At 36.4% G+C, this 16870-nt stretch overlaps 3 protein-coding genes across 3 annotated transcripts; all 3 read right to left on the reverse strand.

The window, feature by feature from the left end:
* Positions 1–1641: 1641 nt before the first annotated feature.
* On the reverse strand, positions 1642–2323 carry LOC120079802 (succinate dehydrogenase assembly factor 1, mitochondrial). Its single transcript, XM_039034206.1, has one exon. It carries the CDS (start codon positions 2087–2089, stop codon positions 1826–1828), a length of 264 nt encoding a protein of 87 aa, XP_038890134.1. The 5' UTR covers positions 2090–2323; the 3' UTR covers positions 1642–1825.
* Positions 2324–6229: 3906 nt separating this feature from the next.
* On the reverse strand, positions 6230–8735 carry LOC120079065 (pentatricopeptide repeat-containing protein At1g71460, chloroplastic). Its single transcript, XM_039033258.1, has one exon. The coding sequence runs from the start codon at positions 8495–8497 to the stop codon at positions 6425–6427; it is 2073 nt and encodes a 690-aa protein (XP_038889186.1). The 5' UTR covers positions 8498–8735; the 3' UTR covers positions 6230–6424.
* Positions 8736–9355: 620 nt separating this feature from the next.
* On the reverse strand, positions 9356–16219 carry LOC120079940 (far upstream element-binding protein 2). Its single transcript, XM_039034406.1, has 7 exons — positions 15842–16219; positions 14362–14708; positions 13586–13771; positions 13330–13431; positions 13182–13253; positions 12967–13083; positions 9356–10851 (listed from the first exon to the last, which is right to left on the reverse strand). Exons 1-7 carry the CDS (start codon positions 16059–16061, stop codon positions 9562–9564), a joined length of 2334 nt encoding a protein of 777 aa, XP_038890334.1. The 5' UTR covers positions 16062–16219; the 3' UTR covers positions 9356–9561.
* Between the last annotated feature and the right edge of the window lie 651 nt (positions 16220–16870).

Consider the following 16870-nt stretch of genomic DNA (forward strand, 5'->3'; position numbering starts at 1 on the left):
AACTTTATTGAATGACTCAGTCAAATTTGGTCGTTTACAATGAGAAAGAAAATGAGATAGGAAGAAAGGTCAACCATTTCAAATTTGAATTAGTTTTCAGCTTTTAATGACAAGAAGTTGTAAAGATACTCAAATGAACATGCAATTGACCTAGGGAATGATAGGAAATAGAAAGAGTTAATGTTATAACTCAATTATTTCAAATTGGTTCAAATATTCAAGATTAAACACACAATTTGCATGAATAATTGCAAGAACAAAATTCTAGTTTTCTTCACTTTTTTTGTTTTTTTTTTTCAAAGATCTAAATTTGATCAATTAAATTGAAATAGGATTTGATGAAGAACAAGGATGAAAACAACAAAGAACTAAATAAATAGAATTGGAAATTTGAATGAAAATATAAAAATAATGAAGAAAGATAGAATCAATGATAGAGTAGCCACAAAAATGCAACATATGCTCTGATACCAAATGATAAGGTAACTCTAAGGCAACTCTAACCCACAGTCCAAAGACTCAAGCTATTATGTAACAAAAACCTTTGAATCTAAGAAATTAACACCTCCCTCTATACGATTAAGTTCAACCCCGAGAAAATGCTAGAATTAGATTACCTCTTGATTGAAGATCTAGAAACAAGATTGGGAATTCTTGTTCTAGATTGAGTCTCTCTAGAATCAACTTGATCAAGGTTAGATTGAAGAGCGGGCTCACATGCATTCTATCACAAGAATTGCAAAATTCAAAGGGAAAAGTCTCAAATATAAGATCTCAAATTTCATTCATCAAATTCTTATTACAAATGGATGGGGAAAAGACTTTATATAGTCTTATAGATAGAGATTCTAAACCTATTTAATGTAAAGTAGAAAAAAACAAAATAAAACATTAAAAGAGTTCTTCATCTTCCAACCACTATCTTCCATCCACCATCCATCAACCTCCATTTTTCCAACCACCATCATCTTTAATTCAACTCTATTAATTGCAGACTTATCTTTTCAACCACCTTTCCATGCATCTTCATAATTATGGAGACATAAATTTAACACTTAAAAGCTAGAAATTAATTAAAGACAACGACTAAATATAAAATTTAAATGTTGGAAATTAATTAAAATCAACTAAAGTTTACTAATACTTCTCATAGGTACCGACCCATGTCAGGGATATAAATTGTTTTATTGTGCAAAAGTTAACAACTTCTAGATCTAAAATGGTAATTCATTTTAGGAGGAAAAATCAATTTATATTCTTAAATTTCATAGGCCAAATCATTTAAAATTCTTAACTAATAATTATATCAATTAAATCCTTGAATCTTCATAAGTTATGAATGATTATCATTTAGTAGACTATGTAACATTTGAGTCATTTGGTTCAGTGAAATTTAAATTGATAAAATTATAGCTCCCACTGTGTTTGTGTTAATCCAATTATTGATTTTAAGCCAGAGAGCTGCCAAAAGATTATGCTTTTTCCATAAACGTGTGACAAAATTGCAAAAATATTTAGACAAAATTCATACGATTCTTTTATGACACTAAACTACAATTCATACCTTAAGCTTACAAACTAAGAAAATCCCATTGTCTCCATTTTCAAACATTTGAAGCATGCTGCGAAATTGATCGTCACTGAAAAGCAAGATCATGAATAAAAAATTTCATTATCAGATGAGGATCCACCAGCAAAATTGCGAATCTGAAATTCAGGAGGTAAAAAAGCAAATCGATCGCAGTTTATTTTCTAGGGTTCAAAATCGATCCTATCAGAACCGAGAACAGCCATAGCGAAGAATCGAAGAAATGTACATACAATTTCAAGGCTCAGAATGGGGATTGATAGTCGAAAATCGAACAGTGCCAGGACTTTTAAGTTGATCCAACTGTTTGTTACCTCGACGAAGAAGGTACTCGATGTGGATGAAATTTTTACGATCGATTTGCTTGGCGTTTCGGCGGAACTCGGCGGCGACAATCGATTCGATTTGCCGTCGATCTTCAGCGGATTTGGAACGAGCTGCTCGGAGAAATGCTCTGTAGAGACTGAGCACTTGCTTTTGCAACCCTGAGAGCTTCGCCATTGTACCTTCCTCTTCGATACTGCAACCTATCTACCATTACCTTCTTAATTCCCTGTTTGGAACTATTGAATTTGAAATCATCAGGTTGAATTTGGCAAGATTTCCAATTAGAAGGGCAAGGGTGAAGATCAAGAGAGAAGAAAATTAGAAAGGGTGTAGAGGATGAATGAAAAAGTGACAGCCTCTCTAGGGTTTATTTTATTTAGTTTGTATTGTTTATTGCAAAAATAGTTCTTTTTTCATTTCTTCTAAATATCTCAACGATAAATTTTATTTTCTTTTATTAGTTTATATCTTATTAAAATTCATTGGGTTCCAAACAATTATTAATATGATTCCCTGCAAAATTATAAGAACCAAAAAAAAAAAAAAAAACATATTTTCTTTTTTTTCACATGAGTATCATCAATTTGGGAAAATTTTGATCGTGGATCCATTTTAGAGGTCGAAAATGAAAAATACACTACTTTTATAAAATAATAATAATGTAATTAACCTGATGTTGTCACGACCATATGAAGTTATGGATTTATCCTTCCTTGATATTTTTCTCTTCTCCTTCTTCGACTCGAGTCAACACAAGCAGCTCCGACGCAACTAACTTCAGTTTGTGCTATAGACCACAAAGAGAACGGAATGTGAGAGAGAATGAGAGAGCGAGACAATGAGAAAGTAGAGAGTAATCTGTGAGAAAGGAAAAAGTAGGGTGTACATTGGTTGAGTTGGGTTGGGTTGGGGTAAATTTTGGACCAACTCAAAAATTCGGGTTGGTCGGGTTGACTACTCGAATGATCCGAGTAGGGTACCCAACCCACATCTTAAAATTCGGGTTAGATTGGATTGGGTTGTCAGGTTGTGCAATCTTTTGTACATAATCAACAATTTGCAGTGCACTAAGCAATTTCGTGATTCTTTTTAAGCTAGGGTTGTGATTTTGTATTTTTGTTAAATTTTCCTGGCCATTTTGTTTTGTTTGAAGCTCAATAGACAATTTACATTTTTACTAACCTTGAAATCGGCCACTGGAACTAGAAGTCTGAAATTTGAAAAACAAAAACTTGTGGAGATCTTAAATTAAACATAAAATGTCAGGGAAGAAGGCAGAAAACATGTATTTTAGATCTGAAATTAAACTTAAGTGATTTAAACTGAGAAGAGAAGGCTTGAATGAAGAAACTCGAAATCGACCAGAGAGAAGGGGATAATGTGTTACTAACCTTGAAATTAGCCAGAGAGAACGACAATGAATGACGAATGATGACAAAGAGAACGACTAGACAATGACGAACGACAACAACCAGAACTGAGAAGAGAAGGTTGAGAGACAAAGAGATCGGCGTCGGGATCACATAGTCACAGACTCACACTTGAAGTTAAAACCCTAAAAGGCTAAAACGTAAATAATTATATTAATATTAGTAATTCGGGTTGGGTTGGGTCAACCCGAATTTTTTATAATCCCAACCCAACCTAAAAAAGAAAAAAACCAACACAACCCAAATTTTAAACCAACTCAACCCAACCCTTATAATTTGGGTTGGGTAGTCCAAGTTGTTCTAGTTGTCGGGTCATATGAACACCCCTAGAAAAGAGAGGGAGCAAGAGAGCGAGAGTACATGATAAAGGTCATTCTACGTGTACGAGGGTTTCCTTTTGGTAATTTCACCCAAATTTGACGTCAACAAAGGTTCAAGATACCTTAGTTTTAAAAAACAAAGCAAATCTCATTTTTCTCCCCTAATTTGGGCCATCTTTACAAAAATCTCATCAATTTAATACTTATCATTTTCTCTTTTTTATTTTCTTTTTTATTTATTTAATTTTTTTTTACTATATAGGGAATCGGTATGTAGGATGGAGTTTCAAGGTACATGCCTTTTTTTAGTGGTAAGAAGATTCTAATCACATATCTCATGGTTATATACTAGTTAGTTATGTTTGCTTTGACTTTCAAGGTACATACTTAATACAAGTTGAGTTATACTATTTTGACATTAATTGTTTTTTTCCTTCTTTCATAAAATGGGGGGAAATTCTCATTATTGTCATTTAAAACCTATTGAAACACACACAAAATGTACGTTATGTGTCTTAGATTTAGGATGGTTTTTAATGTGTTTTTATCAAATTTGATGTGTTGTTAGTGAATTCCAAGATTTATGATTGAGAAGTGAATTATATCTAAAATAAGTAAAAAGGGACTAAATCAGGTTTAAAAGAGTCAAAAATCGAGCAATGGACCAAAGAGAGTGAAAAAAAGAAAGGAAAAATGCTAAAGAAACCAAAGGGCAAGGGAGCGTTGCAACATTGGTTGTAGCATTGCAACGCTACGACGTGAAGCGAAGATATACTCTCAAAGGCAGTAGCTGCACTTGAGGAAGCAGCGTCGCAACGCTACAAATAGCATAGCGCGTTGCAACGCTACGACAAAATCAGACCAGCGTTGCAATGTTGTGTCTGAGCGTAGCAACGTTGTCTTTTCTTATTTGAAAATCTGCTAATTTTGGCAAGGATTTTGTTCTAAATTTCTCATCCTCCATATAATTGGACACCATTCTTACCTAATAGAAGGAAGATTCTAACCGAATTGAGGGCTAAAGAACAAAAGTTGAGACCTAAAATAGAGTTTATGCTTCAAATTTAGAGAATCTTGTGGATATTTTAAAGATCATTCGAGTTTCCGAGGTGACGATTGAGGCGAGCTTGGAGGGTTCTTTGGTTCCCTTTTCTTTCTCTTAATCTTATGCTTGAATTGATTTATGAAAATATGTTTTTGCAACCTATGAGTGGCTAAACTTGCTGTTTTAGGGTATTGATGAAGTTGTTACGAATTTAGATTGAATTTAGTTCTTTTCATAGATGTTTGTTGAACAATTTGCTTTTTAATGGTATCATTTTCATTCTTATTGATTGGCAATTGATAATTGTTAGGTTGAATGTTTAATTGAGAGATTTAATGTTTTACCAGATCTATATCATTAAATCGTTATTAATCTATCATGTTAATAGTTAGGTTAAGAGTGAAAATTGTTAATGACAACAATGCCTTGCTCCTTAATTCAATTTCTAGATTTAGGCATAATGTTTATACATGATTCTATGAATTGGCTAAAATAGATGTAATGAAATAATTAACAGATTCAATACCCTATAACACGTCTATTATCAGATTTTAACACTTTTTTTGCTGTCTTTTATTGTTTATAAAACCAAAAATCCAAACTCGATTTCAATTCTTAGCTAAAATTGATACAATTCTAAGATAGCTAAACAAATAACTTATTAATTTGATCCCAAAAGACGATACTCGACCTTACAAACCGTTTTAATATTATAACTTGACCATGTACACTTGCATGCAACACAAAATATTCACATCACATAACCACACATCAAACTAGTTCAATAGATAGCATTCCTCTTTGTGGATGTATAAAGAGCCGCTCTACCCGGAACCAATCTTCCCGCACTTGCATTTGCAATTCATATCAATCAAAGCAAATTGAACAAATGTCATTTTTATCCTATACTTTGAAACTAATTCAATTTTAGTTTCTGTACTTTTAAATATATTCAATTTTAATTTTTGTACTTTTAAATGTTGGATTTTAATAACTATATTTCCAATAGATTCAAAACCAAATCTTATCAAAACATATTAAATAATAATAACACTTTTCAATTTCATGCAAGTAATACACTCTGAATATGTTTCTGACATATATAGTGGAAAGGTGATAATGTTTTTCTTTTCTTTTTTTTCTTTTGTGACTATCTTTAAGATTAAGGACTAAAATCCGACGTGTGAGAGTAAGGATGAAAATGATGTTTTACCTTCAAGAAATAAATTTGCTGTTAGAATTGACCAAGTAAAAATATCTTTGTCCATAATTGAAAACTCATGACAACCAAAAGTAATAGTGGACACGCATGTCTTCATCGACATTTTTTAACCGAAAAATCGAAAGCTAACTATCGAGACTTTGGGTTCTCTAGACACATACTTCATGAAAAGGTTCATGCATGCTTGTTGCCTGGAGCAACAAGATCAAGTTGGTAAGAAAAAGGCATAAATGTACTCATTATCTTCCTTGACATCAAAAGTTTATTTCCTCAATCTATATTATACTCACAGAAGGGAGGAAAAAAGCCAAATTAGTCACATAATTTGAAGATTTATCCTTCAATTCTCCCAAACTTAAGAAATATACACAAAAAGGTCAACATATACAATACATAAAAAACAGATGTATATGTGCACATTTGCATTTTGTTGCATTCAAATAATTAATCAAGGAGCTCAGCTCAATAATGGATAAAACACAAAAATAAAACTTATGAAAATGAAGAACTCATCTGTATATACCTTCTAGCCTCCTCGATTCGACCAAACCGAGTAAGAACAGCAATGACTAAAGAGTAATGTTCTTCAGATGGCTTAATCTTATACCTAACAGACATTAGCTTGAAGATGCGCATTGCATCATCAACAAAACCAGCTTCCTTACAAATAGATAGAACCACTTTGAAAGTGAAATGGTTTGGAGAAATACCAGAGGACCTCATTTGGTCAAACAGATCAATTGCTTCCTTAAACTCTCCATTGTCTCCATAAGCTTCAATAATGGCGGTCCATGTCATTGACCCCTTCACAGGAATTGCCTCAAACACCATTTTTGCCATTTTTACTGCTCCACATTTCCCATATAACTTCACTAATTCGGCAGAAACGAAATGGACCGACTCGAATTTCCTCTTCAAGACTTGTCCATGTATCTCCTTCCCCATCTTCAGCATCTTTAGTTCACTGCATACATAGAGGATTCTAGCCATGGTAACGGTATCTGGTCGATGCTTCGATAGCTGCATCGCTCTGAATATACCAATTGCTTCATGTGGACACTCATTTTCTATGTATGAATCAATCATTGCTGTCCATAAGATCACATTTCTTTGCTCCATGGCGTTGAAAAGCTTCAGAGAATAGTCCATTACTCCACATTTTGAGTACATTACCATCAAGGATGAAACAATAGATACATTCGGTAGGAAGCAATTCTTCAAAGCGTAGGCATGAATCTCTTTTCCTGGTCTCAGAGCTCTCAATTCAGCACAAACTGGAAGAATCGTTGCAACAGTAACCACGTCCGGTCTAAATCCTTCCTGCTGCATCCAAATAACTGATCTTACAGCCTGCTCTAGCCTGCCATTTAAAGCATAACCAGACATCAAAGCAGTCCAACATATAGCATTCCTCTCCATGGATGCATAAAAAACCGCTCTACCCGAACCGATGTCCCCGCACTTGCAATACATATCAATCAAAGCAGACTGAATAAATATCTGTTTGGAGTAACCTTTTGTCTTTATAACATAAGCATGGACTTCCTGGCCTAATCTCCTGGCCCATATTTCTCCAATAACAGGAAGAATCGTCGTCAATATAACTGAATTCGGTCTAATACCATCGTCTATCATCCTCCTCGTATATTCCAAAGCTTCCCTTTGGAGTCGATTGTGAGCAAAACCAGCAATTATTGATCCCCAAACCACAACATCTCTTTCGGTAATTTCCTCAAACACCTGGCGAGCAAGTTTGATCTTACCACATTTGAAGTACATATCAACCAAACTTGTCCCAAGAATTGAACTGCCGACCAATCCATTTTTAATTAAAAGGCCATGGACCTTGAGCCCCTGTGTAAACGCCGATGCACCTGCAAAGCTTTTAATGATATTTGCAAAAGAGTAAACGTTTAATTCAACCCCCAGTCTTCGCATTTCTGCATAAGTCGATAGAATGCTACGATAATCCCGCCGACCCGCCATTACGGTGCCTCTAAGCAACGCATTCCAAGGATAAATACTCTTGCTAGAACTTTCATCGAACAGCTTCTGTGCATCTTCCAAGGACCCACAAGCAGTATACATATGCACAAGCCTTGTACGCAGAAATTCGTTGTTTTCAAGTCCATTTATCCGAATATGCGCGTGAATCTGTTTCGCATCAGTCATCGATTTGGTTCTAACACAAGCAGTAATAAGAGAAGAAAATGTAGTCGCATTAACTGGGATGCCTTGTTGATCCAAATAGTCCATAATCGTAAGTGCCTCTTTGAGTTTATTTTTCCGAGCAAATCTTTGAATGTCCTCGTAGATGGCATGAGGGTTCTTGGTGTGAAGTGGTAAAGATGAAGGAAAAGCATCTTTCTCGGCAAAAGCTGGGCGGTTTTTGTACCGAAATTTGGAAACTAATTTGATTTTTGACGGCGGTGTATCCGTCGGTGACTGTGTCAAAGATTTAATTCGGGAGAGTTGTCGGCCGGAATTGGAAATGGCGACCGCGAGAGGATTTGGAGGGAAAGGGTGAAGATGAAGGGACGGAATGAAGGAGGACGAAATTTCCATTAGTGGTTGTAGGAGTTTGGCAGATATATATGTATAAATATATATATAGATATACGGTTTGCAGGATGGATGAACCCATTTTGTTGTTGAAATCAAATTTGGTTGAAAATAATAAAAATGAACTTTGGCACGCGTGGAATGGGCTTTCTTGCTCTCGCTCCTACACTTTAGCTCTCCTCTCTCCTTTCTCTCGCCGTCTCACTCTTTTACTCTTGCTTTTTGACACTCGATCTTGTGTTGTCTCGTTTTCTGGTACTCGATCTCGCTCACAATGCAAATTAAAAGATGATCCAAATTAATTATGAGTTTTAAAATCCAAAAGGAAAGAAAGTAAATTGCGGTTTATTTTTTCAGTATACCTCGTATAACTTCAAATCTCATCTCATTATTCTTTGAGAATGGAATAATCTACTTTAAAAAACAAATTACAAACTTATGGTAATTTTTTTAAAAAATAATAATAATTAAATGTTGGATTTGGAGCAAAGATGCATTTAGAATTTTTTTTATATATTTTTTATTTTAAAGATAAGGTTTCGTGTACGAGTTCTCACTAATTTTGTATCATGTACATAAAATATTTCCTTATACCTTTGTAGGTTAATTTACTTTCTCCCCCCTTCAATATTTTGTCCTTTTTTTATTCTATGTATTCATTGAGAATAGTTTTCAACTCAAATCATTTTTTACACTATTTAATTAAATTATATTGCTTTAAAAGAAAAATCCCCTTGGGTTTGATCCCTATTGGACTTTAGGACACCAAATTAAGATGTTCTAATTATATTACCAACCAACAATAAACGCAGAACCATCAAAATAAAGAGGGATGAAATGATAAGCATTCTAATGTATCCATTAATGAACAAGGTGCTTACTTTCATGTTACTATAAAAACCGAAACGTTCTTTTAATAACTTGGTCGATAAGCAATGCAAATACAACAGATGATGTTCCCTACAACAGCGGATTCAACAAGTTCAACAACACTTCAATATAGTAACACCCTCCCCTACTACACTCCTTCCTTAACCAACGACCCTAAACCTAGTTTATCAAAATTTTTAACGATTTGCCCCATAAACTTGAGTAGAATCATACTGCGGATACCCAGGTTGTGGCTGTGGTGACACGCTCTTCCCGTAACCTACAGGAGCACTTGAAGGCACAGTTCCGTACCCACCTGATTGCGGAATTGACTGATCATAGGTTGGCTGAGTCGCCATCTGTTGAGTATAACCTGGCTGCCCACTGGCTGGAGCGGTATAAGCAGCTGCTGCAGCTGCTGTGGCTCCGCTATATGCTGTGGGATCCTGAGGTGCTTGGTATGCAGCATACCCAGCAGCAGCATTTGCAGCAGCCTGCTCTGGATAACCCTGCTGGGAGGTTGGATACTGCCCATATGCCGCAGCGGGAGCCACTTGTTGTCCATAAGCAGATGGTTGCTGCACACCAGGTTGACCATACTGCTGCGAGTAACCGGCAGTGGCAGAAGCAGCAGGCGCCTGATTGTAACCGTCCGTGCTTGGTACAGTGCCATAGGGAGGATACTGCTGGGTAGAACCACCAGTTGGGTATGGATATGTCTGTTGAGGTTGCATATTTTGTCCATATGAAGCTGGGGCGGAGCCACCTTGATAAGGCTCTGCAGGCTGACCAACCCGAGGAGCACCATAAGACTGAGGAGGTGGTCCTTGTGCTGGAACACCATATGATGGAGGCTTATTATCATACTGTTGTTGTCCAGGGTAAACCTGTTGAGCACCAGCCTGTGGATAATGTTGTTGAGCATTCCCATGTCCACCATATGGATTCTGCACTGAAGCATGATGGTCATACTTCTGTTCGTATCCATGGCCGTAGCTCTGATGTGGAGCTGCCTGAGAATAAGGCGCAGCATGTCCATAACCTTGACTTTGTTGCTGACTATAGTTGTAACCGGACTGGGATTGTGGTGGACCGAGAGCCGGGGCGGGAGAAGGGCCAGGAGCATGTGCAGGCATAGCACCGGGAAAATGAGAAGGTGGAGCATCTGAATAGTGGCTTCTTTGACCATAGTAGTCGTAACCACCCGAACTTGGTGGTGGCCCCTGCATGCTGGGGGGTGGCCTTTGCTCCCAACCAGAACTATAGCTGCTTCGAGGACCGCCCATTTGTTGGGGATAGTTTCCAAAGCCAGGATGATGCTGATACTGAGTATTATGAGATGGATAAGGCCCTCTGTGTGGGTAATCATATGCTGCTGGATGTGAAGGATGAGGACCCCGTTGACCCCATTGAGTTGGACCACCAGGTCCACGGGGCCGGTAAGCCTGTTGGTTAAAACCAGTGGAGTGCGATGAAGGCCTCACAGTCTACTCCAAGGATAAACAAAGAGATGAGTGAGTAGACAGGAAAATTTTATTGTAAGATTCAATTATATGCAAGTAGACTGGAGAAAATGAACAGCTTGAACATGGTATGCTGAACGAAATCTCTTGTTCAAGAACATTAGTGAGGGCCCTGGCGTCATATAGCCACATAAAGTAAGTTGACGCTTAAATATTACGAACACAACATATTGCCATTCAGATGTTCAAGAAGAAGAAATGAGAAGCAGACGAAAGCTTCATACAGATTATATTAAAGAGAATCAAACCAAGAAAATACCAGAAATATCATATCATTGTAACCCAATGCATGCAAGGGAATATGTACCAACAGCATCCTAAAGTCATACCAATCTTTTAACAGGAGGAATTTGTAGCCAAAAGCATTCGTAAATATTAGAACAGGAAGCACCCAGTTTAGCATGGCATCTAAAGTTAAAAGATAAAGATTGCCAATTACAACTGACCATACATAATGCAGAAGGTTGTGAAGTAGACAAATTACACCTAACAAAACATGCCCTCAAATCTGCACAACATTAACAAACTTGAAAAGTGTTTTAAAAAAGGGATGGAAAGCGCAGAAGTCTAAGGATGACAAAATCATGCGTCTGAGAAAGCTTAACATTTGTACTCAGGCATCTCACACATACGTTGTTCTGTTCATCAAATAGATAGTAATTCTGCTAAACATATGCCAGATACATCAGCATCCACTTCACAACTAAATCTTTAACTCTTTCATTCTGAAGTAGTACCAACATATGCTGAGCATTTCACTGTCGCATCGCATCAGACAGATCATTCAGGTAAAAAAAAAAGTACAAAAGATAATAATAATTGCATTGGCATTGGTTTGTCATTAGTTCAAAGTGAATTTGTTGCTATAGTGGAGTTAGAGTGGCATGCACCAAATCTTCGTGCCTATGATGTCTCAGCAATGGTATCAGCTTTGAATACTAGGTCCCATGCAAATGAAAGTATCATGACTTCAACCAGGCATTACTTTCTTCCAACACAATCTCAAGCATAGAAAATGGCTCCACTAATGAGCACTAAGGTTAATGCAATACATTCTTACTCAATTATTCTTAGTGTGAAATCTTGAAGCAATCTTACCAACTATTAACATCCTGCAATCGCGAGATTTAATGCCTGATACCTCTCTTCGGTGGATGGGAGTGAATAGAAGTTGTCTATTGCTACACCAAGAAAGCAATGTCGGCCCCATGGAAAAGGCAATATTGTAATCTGCAGTTTTAAAGCCAACCAATTCGAGTTTGACACCTTTATGATAGATAAATTATGTCAACCGGCATCTTGGATTTCAGTATATGATCTTTCCTAGAACATTCATGTGATCTTTTCATAGACCATTCATTGATTTCACAAGCTATTAGGATCACCCGTCAAGAGATTTCCCCAATCCCATTAAAGAACATTATACCATACAAAATCTGCATATTGTTTCTCATAGCAGTGATTGTTAAACCTGGTCAGATTTATATACTCAACCAGCATGATTGAAAAGAATCTAGTACTGATCCAATGTCATCAAGTGAATAAAAATATATAACACTTCCTCAGATAGAACTACATCACATAGCATATAGATGCTAATATTTTGCTTCTCTGACACTGAGCAGATTAGCCTGTAATATTAACGCTGTTAATTCAAAACCTTATCTCTAGTCTCAGACAAGACTTGCAAAATGTATCAATAGTACCAAAGCCGCTGTATGTAAAAAAACATTCAGAAAAGAATGTAAATCACCAATCAGCATATAACTTAATATTCATTAGTCAATTGGAAAAAAATGTAAAACAGAACTTGTGCACACACAAGATGGAGCCATTAAGATAAAAACATGATCATAGACACTGAGATCTTATGCATGAAACAGAAAATACATACTAATAATTCAAATGCAAAAACAATAATAAGAACGATAAAATAAACACAATTCATAGCAATATTGGGGGAATATAACATGCTAAAAGCATTTATGATACCAAACATCAGAGTCAAAAACTCAAGTAAAAATATGGATATATAAGAACCAAAATGTCTTGAGAAAAGGTAAGCTATTAAAAGCATACCTGATTCATAACTTCCTTTATCATGTCTGTAGCAATTTCAATCTGCTTCTTATCACCAGTTATTCTTATAGTCCTTTCCTTGGATTCATCTCCTTCTGGAAGATTTTGGGGTATCAACTACATGGAAAACAAACAAGTCATAAATGATGACTATATTAGATCATAAAAATAAATTAACATGTACCATAAAGATAGACTTGCAACATATCAACTACCTGTATACGTGCACCAGATCGGGTCTGCAGACTTTTAATAGTCTCCCCACCTCTTCCAATAATTAAACCAACCTAGGGACGGAAATTTCAGGTAAGTGAATGGCAGAAGCAGTCGAAAAGATATCCACATAAAATATGGATTCCAAACCTTTTCATTTGGAACTTGTAACTGAATCTGTTCAGCAGTTGCTATAGAATGCGAAGAAGTAAGGCCTCTGGCTATAAGGGATGGAGATCCACCAGCATCAGCCTATGAGAAAACAAAATTTAATCAAGAAGTTAATATCAGGACAATAAACTACAAACAGATACTAAAGAGTGATATACAGAAAAAAAAATCAAGAGCAATGGAAATAGGCAAGGATAATGGCAGAAAAACAAAAATGATATTAAAAAATGCAAACCTCTGCAATCACAGCATTGATCAACTCCTCTGCCTTCTTTATATTTTCTGAAGTTCCAATTATTTCTACAGGTCTAGTTAAACGATTGGGATCCGCTTCAGCATCCCTCATGATTTGAATCTTCGCACCAGAATTGTACTGCAAGTATCGAATCGTATCCCCAGCCTTGCCAATGAGAACACCTACCTGCAGTATAAAGGCCAACATTTGTCATATGAAATTCCAGCAAAATTTGTAGATGGATTAAAAGTACAATTTTTAATATCCGAGCCATGTTTTCTTCAGAATCCATCTGTCTGTCATACATTCCATTGAATGAATAATTAAAAAGATTGAAAGACAGGTAGGCATAGCCATTATATTTGCAGTGTATCTATAGGGAAAATGATAGATCATACTGTAAGTTTGATCTTTGAACTTTCAAAGTTAAATCTATTTGATTCCTAAACTTCAAAAAAAAAATAATAAATAAAAAACTTTCAAAAGGAACTAATACATCCCCATACAATTAATTTTGTGTTTGATGGGCCCTTGAACTTTAAAAAATCTCATAATCCAGCAACCTATTAGACACAATATTGAAAATTAGGACCTTCAGTCAATGGCCCTATTAGATACACTCTACATGCTCAAAGACCAACCTGAATAATAATTAATAGCATTAACTTGAGGCAAAGGCTGGAAAGATATTGTTTAAAAAGCCTATAAACAAACTCAACATCAAGCTTGAACAACAGTCCTAGAATCATATAATCAGATATCTCGCAAGTTCACACCTTACTATTAGGAACTTCCATTTTATAGGTAGTTGTTTCGGCCTCCGATGGAGGCTGATCTTGCTCAGCATTAGAAACATCCTCTTCCTGCACTGGCAGTTCAGCCTTCACTTCCGCAGGCTGACTTTCCTCCTTGTAGAGTTCTTCAGATTTGTCCTCCTGAGAGATCTCAACAGCAGAATCCTGAGCATCACCTGCTTCATGAGGCTCTGCAGCAAGTTGTTCCGTTTCCTCTTTTTCAGGTACCTCCTCCACTGAAGCAGGCTGTTCCTCTTCAGATGATTGTTTATTGTCTTCCTTATCCACCAGCTCTTCTTGCTTATTTTCTTGATGCCCATTCTCACTAGCTGTAAAGAAAACAAAACACTAAGACGTTGTATTTTACAGAAAGAATAAATGATCATATATTACCTTCATAAAACATCGATTAAATCATCAAGAGTAAAACAGTAAATTAACGCAAACAAAACAGAAGGATTGAATTCTTGTCAAGCACCTCACCAAAGAACCTTTTTAACCATAACCCAATGTCAAAACTCAAATTATAGATCTAACATAACCAACCAGAAATGATTATTTTATGAAGAAACATTAACACCACGGTTAGAAAGGGGATGGATTTTAACATGTTGTATGAAAATTTCTACATCTAGACAAAGGGATCTGCACTTAAATTCCAGGGCAGGAAATGGAAAGCAGATGAATTCAGCCAGCTTTTCCAAGAGGAAACTTATGTGATTTCTGAGTCCAAAATCCATGTTCCTTTTCACTCTTCCTCTTACATAATCTTTGGTAGAATTACATTATCCGTGTTCCATGGCCAACACATATCAAACTAGGACACTTGTTGGACAATACTGGAAACTTGATATTGGAAATATGTTGACCACACAGAATACGTGTCCATTCTTGTTGGGCACATGTCAGAATGTTCACTCCGAACCAAAGAATCCAATAGGATAACTTCAATGTTGAACTAACATTTCCCATCTTTCTATGAATAATAGGGAAAAGGCATTAATACACAGAAACCGCAAATAAGAATCATAGGACATTAGTATGCTAAAAGTATCTAACGCCTGATACGAGGCAGCAGGATAACATATGCATATCTATCTAGTTGGATATCAGGCATATTTCATGATGGGCTGGGAAGGAAAATCTTATTCGGTTATAAATCTCGAAGAATATTGTTCCACTTCGTTGTAGAAATCTCGAGGGACCCGTGACGTTTGCAGTAGAAAGTAGAGTTCCATACAATTCTTGGCTCCAAACGGGTAACGATCCAAGGGAAATAAACATATTCACTAGGAAAATCGTCCAGTTTTTTCCGCGAGCAGTTACCTCATACTTCAAGAAGTAGACGGAAAGTGACATAGAAAATCCACAAATACACATCCGATGTTTCCATGGATTTCAAGAGCATAAAAGCATAAATTGCCTCACAATGCTACAATAAGAAAGTAAGAAAGAAGAGTACCATTCTCCTCGAGCTTCCCGTCGAGCCGAGGGCGCTTGGCCTCCGATTCGTCAGAAGTGGCAACGTCGGTGGTATCGGGAGCAGCAGACTCTTCATTGGGCTCGGCATGGTTCTCCTCGGGGGCTTCAGTGCGTTCGTTGTCCAAATCTGCAAGCTTGCGCTTGTGATCCAAGGGCTCGGGGCTCGCCGCTCCGGTAGCTACAACGACTTCCTCCGCCATGGTGGTGACCAAGAAAAGCGTACCGAAGTAGTGTTGGTGGTCCAAAAGCCCTCGTTGGTGAGGGAGATCGAAGCTAGGGTTCAGATGAGATGAGAGTGAGAGAAAGGAAGGATATGACACGAAGATGTGGCCGTTACGTGTTATATAGAGGGAAGAAAATGCCACTCCCAAAGTTATTCCTCCTCCATATCCCCCAAATAAATATTTTAGGGCTTAGATCGTAAATGGGCTTTGGTCAGCCCAATGGGCCTCATTGGGCCTTTTGGTGCCATTGATGATGAGAAATTGGATTCAATGACTACACACATGCTAGGGTATTTGCCATTGATCACGTCCAAGTATTAGTAAATACAGTATAGTGTAAAATAATTAATAGATATAGCAAAATTTAGATTCATCCTTCAAGGTCAATGAGTGATAGACTATAGGTTCGTTTAGATTGACTTAGGAAAAAAAATTCACAATGTTCATTTTTATTTATACACTTTTGACGAAAATTGATTAAAATACACTTGAAAAACCATTTTAAGTAATTGTCAAACACTCCAATTTCTTTCAAAATAACTTGTTTTTCTAAATTAAACACTCCAATTATTCAAAACAACCTTCAGGTGTATAACAACATTTTTGAAGAATTGCAAATATGACAATTTTTTCAAATCTCCTTAATGATTTTATTTTTATTGCTATTATACATTTTTCTCCAAATGATCTATTTTGTTGTTTTTGTTCGTATTCTTTCTCATTTTTAGTTAACATTGATTTTTTTTTTAATCTTGTCTTGTTTTCGCTCATCTTTATCAAATGTT

This window comes from Benincasa hispida, chromosome 6, assembly GCF_009727055.1.
Source record: "Benincasa hispida cultivar B227 chromosome 6, ASM972705v1, whole genome shotgun sequence".
NCBI classification, from domain to species: domain Eukaryota; kingdom Viridiplantae; phylum Streptophyta; class Magnoliopsida; order Cucurbitales; family Cucurbitaceae; genus Benincasa; species Benincasa hispida.

Bases quoted from the DNA above. Each gene is read 5' to 3' on its own strand.
- LOC120079802 (XM_039034206.1), bottom strand. From the start codon at position 2,089: ATGGCGAAGCTCTCAGGGTTGCAAAAGCAAGTGCTCAGTCTCTACAGA.
- LOC120079065 (XM_039033258.1), bottom strand. From the start codon at position 8,497: ATGGAAATTTCGTCCTCCTTCATTCCGTCCCTTCATCTTCACCCTTTC.
- LOC120079940 (XM_039034406.1), bottom strand. From the start codon at position 16,061: ATGGCGGAGGAAGTCGTTGTAGCTACCGGAGCGGCGAGCCCCGAGCCC. The intron at 14,709-15,841 runs GTACTCTTCTTT...TTTTCTTTACAG, and splicing joins CGGGAAGCTCGAGGAGAATG to CTAGTGAGAATGGGCATCAA. The intron at 13,254-13,329 runs GTTTGGAATCCA...TTCCGTCCCTAG, and splicing joins TACAAGTTCCAAATGAAAAG to GTTGGTTTAATTATTGGAAG.